This window comes from Neodiprion lecontei, chromosome 5 (assembly GCF_021901455.1).
Source record: "Neodiprion lecontei isolate iyNeoLeco1 chromosome 5, iyNeoLeco1.1, whole genome shotgun sequence".
Taxonomy (NCBI): domain Eukaryota; kingdom Metazoa; phylum Arthropoda; class Insecta; order Hymenoptera; family Diprionidae; genus Neodiprion; species Neodiprion lecontei.
In genome coordinates, this window is record NC_060264.1 from 4,114,725 (window position 1) to 4,127,094 (window position 12,370).

At 41.2% G+C, this 12,370-nt stretch overlaps 3 protein-coding genes across 3 annotated transcripts; all 3 read right to left on the minus strand.

The window, feature by feature from the left end:
• Nucleotides 1–1,139: 1,139 nt before the first annotated feature.
• Nucleotides 1,140–3,393, minus strand: LOC107227509 (extensin). Its single transcript, XM_015668682.2, has 2 exons — nt 3,026–3,393; nt 1,140–2,934 (listed from the first exon to the last, which is right to left on the minus strand). Exons 1-2 carry the CDS (start codon nt 3,239–3,241, stop codon nt 1,885–1,887), a joined length of 1,266 nt encoding a protein of 421 aa, XP_015524168.2. The 5' UTR covers nt 3,242–3,393; the 3' UTR covers nt 1,140–1,884.
• Nucleotides 3,394–4,970: 1,577 nt separating this feature from the next.
• Nucleotides 4,971–7,377, minus strand: LOC124294673. Its single transcript, XM_046741046.1, has 3 exons — nt 7,173–7,377; nt 6,968–7,089; nt 4,971–6,113 (listed from the first exon to the last, which is right to left on the minus strand). The coding sequence occupies exons 1-3, from the start codon at nt 7,375–7,377 to the stop codon at nt 5,022–5,024; spliced, it is 1,419 nt and encodes a 472-aa protein (XP_046597002.1). The 3' UTR covers nt 4,971–5,021.
• A 1,199-nt stretch (nt 7,378–8,576) lies between these two features.
• LOC107227471 lies at nt 8,577–10,116 on the minus strand. Its single transcript, XM_015668619.2, has 3 exons — nt 9,956–10,116; nt 9,117–9,569; nt 8,577–8,944 (listed from the first exon to the last, which is right to left on the minus strand). Exons 1-3 carry the CDS (start codon nt 9,971–9,973, stop codon nt 8,927–8,929), a joined length of 489 nt encoding a protein of 162 aa, XP_015524105.2. The 5' UTR covers nt 9,974–10,116; the 3' UTR covers nt 8,577–8,926.
• Nucleotides 10,117–12,370: the final 2,254 nt, after the last annotated feature.

The following is a 12,370-nucleotide window of genomic DNA, read 5'->3' on the forward strand; positions in this document are numbered from 1 at the left end:
CTGTGGCTCAAATCTATTACCTTTTTTTACCGTCTTCTTTGCGGTTGTGAAATCCATGCGTCCCTTTATGACGCCTCAAGGCTTGAGCGAAGTAGTATGGATAATTCCCTGTCAATTAAGTGGATTTCGCGTGCTTTGATTTTTCCGATAGATACTCAAATTTTTTCTACAATTTATGCATACTCGTTAGATCCAAGTCACGTAGCGGAGGATTTCTAACGTGTTTACTTAAAAAAAAAGATAAATTAAAAAAGAAAAAAGAAGCTGCAATGAAACGGTATTGGATAGAAAATTTGCGAAAAGATTTTCTCTGCGAATGTATCAATGGATTTTAAAGTTTGTGGAAAATATAGAAACGCAGATCGCCGATCGGAATCGTTTGTGGAATGGCCTATACCTGCATGAACTCAACTATTGCCGCATGCGTTTAAATGAGAGGCTAGTGACCCCGAAAAATTGAACGTATATTAGGACTGAGCTGCTGTCAAGCTGGCGTTCACTATTAAATAAATTTTCGAACCACTCTGAGGTGTTATCGGAAATATTCAACGTGCCTTATTCTCGATAATTCGGTTAAGACTCGTTTCGTCAGGGCTTCGCAGAACCGAAGTAGCCTATTGCCAGATGTGTTTATTATAATTGCAAATCCATGCTAATCACTTTGACGAACAGTACTTGACAGCGTGTTACTTGTAAATGGCTGAATAGCAAATACCTGTGGTTCTTCTCTATTCGGCTCGCGATCTCCGATGTGCAAAAATCATGCTACGATTTAAATGTGAAGAATTTGCCATCTATTCGCGACAATGAACTCGCCTTTAAATGTAATTACGTTCGTGTAAAAAATTCCTTCGCTTACAATTCGATTGATTAACAGGTTCTTAAATGTCAGAAGTAAATATTTTTTATTTACTCCTCGTCTGTGATTAAGAGTGAGATTTTAACGCACCTTAACGTCTCTCGGTGGTGAAGAAGCGAAATTGGAGATAATTTTACAACGTGCAATAAATGATGCGTGAATCGGGTTGCCGTCTTGCAGGCGGAAATGAAATTTCATATGTTATTTATTTTCATTTTCTTTTAAGTGGGAATTTTATGCGATTATGACACAGAGGATAGGATTTGGTCACGCAATGATAAACCTTGAACAGTAAAAAATTTAATTGAAACTACGAGTACACTCCTCTATTAACATATAACACCCCGTGAATAATTATAATATGTAAAGTTACATACCCTATTTTACAAGACTTTGGTTGAGGTTGCAGTGGAATAAAAATTCCACGACTAATTTGTGAGGAAATTGAGCTCCGGTGATTTAGATTTTTTGAATCCCCTGTTCGCGGTGGTTTTTGTTTGATTCAATCGATTGCAATTTATTTGTAATCGAATGTCAAAGAGCGTGGAAAACGTTAAAGATTCATTAGCGCAAATTCACTAGAGCTTCACCTTAATAAGCCATAATAATGCGTACGAGTCAATTACGCTCAAGGTGAATTTTCGGTAATAAAAATACGTTTTTCGAACCTGCCTGAAGTATAGCAATCAGATCCAAGTTCTTTGGTGATAAAATAAATGGAATCGGTTGAAATTTCGCCAATATCGTGAAAAATGTGTTCCGGAATCATTTTATACACCTGAGATACAGAAACAAAATGCCTGCCGTGAACAACTTGGAACTTCACGTGATTCCCAGAATCATAATTCCAATGAACACAAAACGTCCGTCGTTATTTTTTCTCGAAAAAATTAATGGCAAAAATAGTTGAATCATGATTTCACTTTCAAAGCGAGTGTCCAAAGACCGAGAATTCTGCATGCAAAATTCACCTATACCTGCTTCCGCGTATTGTCCATTAACCGGCTTACTGGTCCAATAATCATCTACCTAAAATCTCCTCTGATATCAATAACTCCAGCACCACCAGGATTGTCAACCGAAACTTGAGGGAAGTAATTATTCCAATCGAATTCCGTCGTCGACTGGCTCTGAACTGAGCTTTCAGTCGCTCCCTTCTCGCTTCCGTTTGCATGATCTACCGAAGGCTCTGGTCCTACCGAAGGTGAACTTGAAACCTCAAGCTCTGTAAAAGGCTCTGGATTTTCTAAAGAAGTACTCGGAATGTGAGGCTCTTTAATGAACTCAACCGCTGTTGAAGTCTCTGTCGTCGCTCCTGCGATTTCTGTCTTGTCCGCCGTCACGCCATTTGATGAAGGTGATGGTGCCGGTGGACGCGGTGTTGATAGTTCAGGTTTGTTATAATCTGGTTGTGGTTCTGGACCAGGTCTGTTGTAACTTGGTTGTGGTTCTGGACCAGGTCTGTTGTAACTTGGTTGTGGTTCTGGACCAGGTCTGTTGTAACTTGGTTGTGGTTCTGGACCAGGTCTGTTGTAACTTGGTTGTGGTTCTGGGCCAGGTCTGTTATAATCTGGCTGTGGTTCTGAACCAGGTCTGTTGTAATTCGATTGTGGTTCTGGATCAGGTCTGTTATAATCTGGCTGCGGCCATGGCCCGGGTCTGTTGTAATTTGGTTGTGGTTCTGGACGAGGTCTAGTATAATCTGGTTGCGGTGGCGGACCAGGTCTGTTATACGGTGATGGTGGAGGTGGACCAGGTCTATTATACGGTGGTGGAGGAGGTGGAGGTCCATGGTGATGTGGGGATGGAGGTCGAGGAGGTGGAGGTCCATGGTGATGTGGGGATGGAGGTGTAGGACGTGGTCCCGGACGCTGCTGACCGTTCCAATCCTCATAGAACTGGTTGGAATAAGGACCTTTCATGCCCTGGTCGTAGTCGTTATAGTATTGTTCAGGGTATTGAGACGGTGGTGGACGTTGATGAGTCCATTGGTTTCCGGGAGAGTCAATCGGGCAAGGACACAGGTTCGAATACCGTCGATCCGGATGATTATCTGATTGCATATGGTGCCGGTTCTGAGATAGAGAAAATTAAAGGTTGGCGAGAATCTGTGACGGAGAAAACGAAGAAATTAGCCTAAAGGAGAACAAACAAATAAATACGTACGTGATCATTTCTTCCGTGGTTGCGATCATGGGTGATCACCCTTTTCACTGTTAATATGTTGGGTAGTAGACCATTTCGCCGATCGTCACTCCGTCTGTCTGTATGCCGATCTCGACCATGGATTAAATTTTTGTGACCGAAGGTTCCCAAGATGATTTGGGCTGCCGCGTAAGACGAAATTGTCAGGACAGCTACGAGGATCAGAACGAAACGCATCGCTTAGGCGCGAATCTGCCTAGTCACTTAACGATTTATGTCTTTGCCGGATGTCACACTGAATTTCGTAACAACGATCTTACGCCAAATGGGACTTTAATCGACGTCACAGAGATAAGGATGATCCAATGCCTGTAACCAATGACACCTGACTGAATTGGAGAACGGCGCTGAAAGCCTTCTTATACCGAACCGGACCTTGCGCTTAACAACGAGTGTGTACCGCGACTTTGCGAGTTCGCATCGTTTTTTCAGTTGGCAAAATTGAGGCCCAGGGATGTGTTCGACGATTTTAAAGCCCGGTTCAAACAGCTGCATACATCGTTGTCTTTAATTACAACGAGATTTCTCTTGTTAAAATACTGAGGAGGCGCGTGGCGTTAATTGCACCACTCGGTACTCGGTACTCGGATAATTCGTCTCAAGGTTTCTCGTTTTATCAAAGTTGTTTCACTATCTTTTTGGTACTTTGAATTATCTAAATTCCACTGAAATTCATTCGGACAATAAGGTAGAAATTGGGCTATCGAGTACTTGAGGATATTCAAATTGGTATTCGCTAATAATACAACGCAAGTCATCCTTCATTTACAATTACAACAGGTCACCTCTGACATCTAAACACGAACTACGGGCAGATGTGTCATGGTAGACATGCGATACTCAAGTTCATGAATATCGCGGTATTGAAGAATCGAATTGAAGATTATTGTTTACCTTGTTTTTAGCTTTAATAGCCTTGCAAGAAATTGCAGTATAGCCGGGGAAATTATTTGCACGTATAACGGATGATAATCAGCATGCAGGGAACATAGTGTAGTTTGTAGTAATGAACATAACATAAATAGTACAGGAGCGTAGCAAATACTAGTCTTATATGGGAAATAAAAATTGCGGAATTTTTTGGCACTTATAACCGGATTCGAATAATTTTACAACATTAAAGATATGCGGCAGGGCAAAAAAAAAAAAAAAAAAACTCGTTATTGAATCAATTAACCAAATAGCAATTCGGTTGTAGCGAAAATTCCGTTAATGTCACTTCACAATTTATTCACATGTACAAGCACTCTCACACTCACCCTCTCTTATGATCTATACTCACGCGATCAATTCACATTGCGATCAAAGGTCGGCTGATTAATGGAGCTGTTCAATTTAATTAATATTCGATATTTTGACCGGTGAAAAGGAAACAACGCAGACAATTCATTGTATCGACATGCGATGTGTAAAAAAAACTTGTACATAAAAAGAATTACCAGGGAAGTATATTGATCAGCTAGACAGGCGCTATTCAAGTTCTTGAACACTCTGTTGCAACAACGAAAAACTGATGTATCAATCAGAAGTTGTAGGAATAAATTAACATCATTAATCACTATTGATGTTCGTTTTATCTCTAGGTCATTAAAATGATTTTTAATAACGATGAGCTGGTAAAGCAATAAAGTCTGCAACCAAAAGAGGCCATCGATCGATACACCGGGAATCTTGGTAAAGCGCCAGCAGATAGGCAAACTGCTAATAAAATATGAGCCTCGGTTGCCTATCTGTCGGCGTCGCGTTGCTACTGTATATCCAAGATGTAGCTTCGGTTGCCTATCCGCTGGCGTTGAGCGGTAAATTTGACAAAGAACTCCCGGTTTAAAGGAGGAACAAGCTTCGAATACGAAAGAAAACGCTGCTATCTTTGATATTAAATAGATTTTATTTACAAAACATGGGTACAAGTAAACAGTATCTCAACGGTGTATTATTGTATAATTAACTATTAAATCTAATATTCTGGTACTCCGTAGCTCGTTGAGGGTGGAGAGTAAGAGTGGCTTGGGGGGCCGTAGACGGTGGCTGGAGCCGAATATGAGTGCTCAGGGGGAGATGAGTAAGAGTGCTCCGGAGGAGCTCCGTAAGTGTGTTCCGGAACAAAGGAGTGCTCCGGAGGAAGCGAGTAAATGTCTTCAGGAACAAAGGAGTGCTCCGGAGGAGACGAGTGAGTGTGTTCAGGAGCAAAGGAGTGCTCGGGAGTGTAGGAGACGACCGGAGGCGAGAAGCTGGTCAAAACAGGGGGAGGGTGTTCGTAGGTCTGGACGAAAGCAGGTGCCGAGTTAGCCTGGTAGGTCTGAATATTGATGGCGGGTTTGTTGGAGGTAGAAATGAGGGACGGAAGTCGGCCGAGACCGGATATGCCTGAAATAATGTCGCTGAGGTCAACCTTGGGTCTGTTATCGACGCGGCCATATGCTCCTCCGTTAAACGCGTTCAGAAGAATGTTCCCGAAGATCGAGCTGAAGGGATTACCGCCATAGTCGCCTTTTCCGCCGAAGAGACCGCCGATGCCGCCACTTCCGCCAAATAGACCACCGGTGCCGCCGATACCTCCGAAAAGACCGCCGATTCCTTCGAGGAAGGTTTTTCCCTTCTTGCCCTCGACGTATTTTTCTTCCTTGAGATCGCCTTTAAAAACGCCTCCAAGACCACCCTTGACGACTTTTTTCGCACCGTGAAGGAGCGCGGCACCGCCGTCGAAGACTATTTTTTCCGCCACTTTGGCCGCGACAAGCGACTTGAAGAAGGTGAGCTTCGCTGCCTTGATCGCCGCCAATTTTGCAAGCTTTATGGCCGCTAATCCAGCCAGGAACTTCAGCTTAGCCGCCTTCACTCCACCGATTAGACCCACCTTCGCTTTGGCCAGAGCCTTGAACGTATCAAGGATCGCTGCCTTCTTCAGCTTGGCTCCTGCCTTGAACTTCAATGCCGCCAACTTGGCGTCTGCCAGAAAACCAAGCTTCACTGCTTTCACCTTTTTGAACAGTAGTTTCTTCGCTCCTAAAATCGCGAATCCCTCGGACGTCACGACCATAACCACCACCTGGTTTGACGACAGAAAATGAACAAAGTTAGACGACGAAATGGATTAGTTTTTTCTAATTCCAACACCAGCACTGTTAGAAAAATGCAAGATGGACCAATTTCGTGTCGATCTGACGGTACTTGATGACTCAACTTTCAGATTAATCGCAAAAATTATTGTTTACAGTACTCGTAGTTTTAAAACTTTCTGAACTTACCACTACTAGGAATATCCTGAGCGCGTGCATGTTGTCAGAATTGAAATGCTACTTGTGAACGATCACACTCGAATGATGGAAGCAAGCGCTATTGTCCATTATTTATACGCGGCGAAACATCCCTAATGGAAGTCCGACTTTCCCGTATTTTTCCGCCTCGGGGCTTTTACCACGGTATTTGCAAACGCTTTGGTTTCTAGACAAGCGTAGAATTTTCACGCTACAATACCGGGTGAACAATTTTCCCAGACCACTTTCTCCGCCCTCTTTAAATACTACGATTGACTCGCCGGTAATTAGCCAATAATATTTCAAACGTAAATCAGTCCCCATAGAATGATAATAGTTCGGAAAGAATTTTATTCAGGAAATGAGATACGAGTAACCGACTTTATTACTTTATGAAAGCAAAGACTACGGTAAATCTTTCGGAAAAGAAGAAACAGGAACAACATTTCTACGATCATCTGGGCAAAAAATCGTTCACCAAGCAACCGAATCGTTTTCTTTCTGCAGTCGATGACGCTGCGTTAATACCGTGCTGAAGAGGCTTGTAGAATGAAAAGTTTAAGACACGATCATCGTCTTTCTGTCAGAAGAAATTAGAATGATTACCAAAATTAGATCCAATTAACAGTTATCAATATTATTTTACTTCAGAGTTTCGCGATTCCGTCCTCGAAGGATTTTCGGGCATTAAGCTGCGGTTTTTCGAGTAAATCCTTTCTCGATTACCGTGCAGATTAATTGAATGATCTACACCCGTCTCCTCGGTCCCTGCAAGATATAAAATTCAGGAATATTATTCCCAGTGCATGAAAAAATCAAAAATACCGCGAGTCTCCAGGATAAGATCTCACAATCATTTTTATCTCGAGGCGTTGATTTTTCCTCAACCATTTCGCTCGCCGGCTGTTCCTGGGTACGATTCTCTTGCTCCGGATCGATCGTGCTCTTTTTTACCAACCTTCTGTAGCCTTCGGATCCTTCCTTGCCACTGTAGAGATCATCGAATATCAGAGCAGCCGATGTCAGTATCGAAACACCGGCGAGGACCAGCCACATTGCCAGTTCAAGACTGACCTGGGATTAGTAAGATTTGGAAATTTTTATCGGCTTTTCAGGACCCGCGTATACGAAGGGACTTTAACGAACCTCGAGAATGACTCGGAGCATCACCATCAAATGATCGTTTCCGTAGATCTTTTGACACGTGGTAAAAGGCAGCAGGATTATCATCAAGAGAAAATCCAAAACGTACAAAAACGCCTTTGCGACGATATTTGTCGGCACGTTTCGATCCGGTAATCTAAAATGTTAAATCATTTTTGGAAGGATTGCATTATTTCGCTTTATTTCAGGAGACTTTAAAACTGAGCACGTATTATTCGGACTAGTAATTAAAGTGCAAGCGATAAGCCCGATTAGCAGCTAATTAGACGGTGCTTTTACCGTTTTTTATCCCCCCCCCCCTTTCTGCTGCCGTGTTATATTCATCTTTCGAAAGAACATTTAACTGAATACTTTGCGAATAATAACATATTTATAGTATAATAACCTGGTTTGAGTATCGAGGCTCGAATTGTAATCGGACGAAGTATTGATGTCGCCGATTATTTCATCGCGGGGTATAAAAAAGTTGGGTGAAAAATCCGGCATATCGATAAATCGAACGGGATTTTTATACTTTAATAAGCACAATTAAGACGTCCTTGATTACTTATCGTACATGACGTCATTCGTAGCGAAATTTGGTGTAGATTATGCACGCCCAAATATCTCTATCTATACCCGGCCTTCTGAGAAACCGGAATTTTATCTATCGACCCGATCGCCGATTTGTGTGGCCCTCAACGAAAGTTGTAAACTATGTACACTTATCACAACACCGATAGAGGCGGAGACAAAGTTATACTCGGAGAGATTTTAATCCGTCCTGTTCCGGATACTGCAAAATTTTACGACACCATAATTTATTTATTTTTTTTTCTAATACTTCTTTCTTTCCTTCTTTACATTACGGGATTTTTTATTTTTCTAACCGCGTTACGTGATCGCGAACAAAAGCTGATCACGCTCATTCGATATGCGCAACGTGTTTCGTTCCTGGCATATATTCACGCGTGTATGTATGTATGTATAATGTAGTACAAAGTATTTAACGTAACGCTGTACTAAACGTACCATAAGCGGTGAAACAATAGCGATAGCGTAGTTTCGTTTGAAATTCAACACTATTGAAGGGAATACGAAAAGACTGTAAGTTTATTTACTGTTTTATTCACTTTTTAGAAAAGATCGAGAAATTTTTCAAGCATAAATTTCTCAGAGGTTAAAATCTTGTTAAAAGTTCTTTTTATAGGATTAGCTTATACAATACGAAAATCTATATATATATATATATATATATACATCTTGTAGTATACATGTTACTTATATGATAATACAACTAATAATACAAGGATAATAACTATGAATATTCAAGTAATACTTTCTTATTTTTTGGTAACGAACAGAGAGTTTTTACTTTCATTGTCTTCACCTTCGGGCCTTTTTTCTTTCACGCACAATTCCTGGATGAATTTATATCCCGTGCAGGTGAATCAGCCTCAACTTAGAAGTCACGCCCCAGCTTTAAAGAAAGATAAGCATTTTTCAATTAATCCTAAATATATGGGAGTAAAAACTTTTTTAAATCTGCATTAACAACAATCGGCTCTTCACGCAAGTCAACCTTCGATCTCAAGGATCATCGGTAATACATACTTGTACTTGTACTTGCACTCAAAAAGCAGTCTAAATACCTTGGCTTCCTGAACTTCGAGGTACGCCGATTGTTCCCTCAGTTGTTGAACGGATCTGGCCGCGCGTTTTCCGCCCTTTTCCTCATCCTCGATGTGAGAAACGCGTTCAATAAATCCGTTGTTCTCCAGATTCCGTTTCGGCATTCCGTAGACGAAGATTCCCGGTTTTCCAGCCTCGACTTTGACCTCATCGACGCTTCCATCGAGAGCCGAAACCCGGTTGAGGCTGACCCTCTCGATGTGGCCGTTGTTCCCAACCGATTCATCCCGCAAAACGTGACTCTGGACTCCGGGACTTGTTGCGGGACCCACGTTCCTCCTCCGGGTCGTCTTGACGCCCACGTTGTGTGAAATCCTCGGGATTTCCCCGCCCGATTTCGTAAGATCATCCTTCTTTCGGTCCGACGGCGCTGCCAAAGTTGCTTCAAGGGCTATCAGAGCCAGTAGCGTAATCTGTAATTTGAAATACTCATGAGGCTCGATATTCACCTGGTTTTACAAAATCCTTGGTGGTTTTGGTTACGAAATACTGTGCTCACAGAGAATGCAGCATTTCTTGCATTAACCAAATACGGCTAACGAACATGCAATCGAACGAAATGTTTTTTGAAGCAAAAAAAAAATCAATAAACCTGTTCTTTGGTTCAACGGAAAATTTATCCGAACGAAGCAATTTCGTGGTTATTGCGTCAAACTAACAGTATTGTTATTCTGAACCAACGAAATATTTCTTTTATCATCATACATTTGGTAAAATCGCAACCTGTAATATTTTTTTTTTCTTATTCTTTTTTTTCTTATGACAAGTGTTTCGGTTTGTGATTGAAAAATGCAATTACCAGGAAGAAGTTTCTCATGGTTTTGCGTTCCTTGTGTCCAAAACCCGGGATATTATAACACTGTAAATCGAGTCGAGTTCCAACGAGGGCTTAATTAACTTCCGGGTTTGCAAAGCAGCTGGTACAGACTTCACGCGCGTTCTGAGCTCACCTCACAACGCAGACAATGCTTATATATACCTCAAGGCGATCTCGAGACCGGCCGCCGTGCGAACTCCGTTCCGTGTATTATTTTAGAGCCTGCAGTACACGTTCGCAGGACGTTTAAACCAGTTTTCTTGTGCGGATTCACTGTAACGGGCGATTACGCGCGTTCCCGGTATATAAACAAGATCCACCGTCTACGCGAAGAAGGGCGCTAGAGTCTGAGAAAGGCCGCTGACATCCGTCCCTCTGATTTTGACCGCTCAAAATATTCGTGATTCATTAACGGCGCGAAACGAGCACTGGCATCATTCCGTCTGATGAACTCCGAGGTAAATTATTATCGGCTTTACTGTCGATGCTCGCTCATCGTGTCAGTTTGGTATTTGGAGAAAGCGGGCCAAAAATTACACTCGACGAATCTTAGTGGGTCTGATTTTACCCAAAATACTTATTGCGATATCACCTTTATGTTTCTGATAAATTCTCGAATCAAACTCTAGAAATTTCCTATCATTTCCCGGATATTTCCACACGTTCGTTGCTGAGTTTTGATGATTCATTTCTCACATGGAACAAAATTTATTCATTCTGTGATCCGACGTAATTTGTTTTATGAATGTAAAAAAAAGAGTTAACAAAATAAACAACCCACTGTGCGTGACTAATATAGCTTCCAAATTATGAAGATTCATCTAGACCTGACGATTAAAGATTCACCGATCATCAGGGTGTTGACTGTTCCTTCCTGTCGTAGTATCATCGTTTATACGTGCGAAAATGCAGACATAGGCAGATCAATTCTGCTTGTAAGCTTTAAACAATGAATGACTAACGCAATTCCAATCGCTGCACTGCCATTAGCACCGCTGCGCTAACGTTCAGAACAATAAATGAAAAATCGACAATTCTGCCGTATCGCCATTCTCGGTTGTGAAACACATGACAAATAACGAGTCAATTTCCCGTTTAAACACAAGCGATATTTTATTTCGATTCATTCGTCAATCATTATACTAAATAACGAGTATTCTAGTGAAATTAATATGAAGCTCATTCAACAAGCGTCGTGCTTGAAGTTTTTGACAATTGGAATAAAAAATGGTCAAGAATTAAGCACAGCGTTTATTTCTCGGGTATTTTTTTTTTTCCTGGTAAAATAAAAAATTATTCTATGTTTCGAGAATGCCAAACACGTAATTAAGTTTATGATTCTTGGAAAATTAGATCGTTACCGATCTTTTTGTTTCTTTTTCTTCTTACCGTATAATCAGCCAGAGTTTTGTAGCTTCAATTATTGTATTATGACGTCTTTCTCAGATTTGCCTGCGTGCAATCGTTAGGCTTTAATTCTAATCGGCGAACTCATGCTTGTCGATAATTGCGCACAACTCCATCATTATGATCTGTCATAAACATGTGTTACCCGGCAATTCTCGCTGGGAATTTTCCGTGGCAGCATATTCAGTGAAATGTTTAAAGTAACTATCACGGTATTTCTTCGAACCTAAGCATCAATTGTTGAACTGAATTAGTCTCCTTGATTTGCGGTTCGTCAGTCATTCATAACCGCAAGAAAATTCCGCGGAGCCGAGAACGTCGCCGCAAACTCGTTGCCGCATGCTAAGTCGAACCAAAAGTGGGTCTCAGTGTTTCGAGAGCTGAATATTTTCATGCCACGGATTTTGACCCTGCTTAAATGATCGACAAAAATCCGTTGCTATCATACGCCGGTTGAATTCGATATCGCGGTAATTCCACGTCTAACGATCGATTTGCAAGTACAATGAGCACGAATAAATTTAAACGCGGAATAAATTTGTCGAATTTAGAATCAAGGCGAGAATAAAATTCGTTTCTATCACGTACTGTACCGTTTTTCACTAAACAACTACGGTAGAAGTTTTTCTCTGCTAAAATTTCTTTTAAATCTTCTTGTACAGAATCGGTTCTAATTCTATCGATATGAATTTCCTGCCATCACTTTCACCCCGGAATATTTTATTCGATTGAATTTAGATAAAATTCATGACATATTTACAGAGTTCCTTCACGAAAATTTCAGGGAATTTATTGACACCGTTTTCGATTCTTGCGTAGTGATTTCTTATTAATATTTATCTTCTCTTTTCATTTTATTCATGTACCCACAGACGAAAAGAAAGCAAGCCTAAGGTCAGATTTGATTCTAAGAACTTTGTACAAGCGTAATTTAAACAACTCGAAGAGTTTCTACTCAGCAGATTGTCGTGTGAAGTAACGACGGAAAGA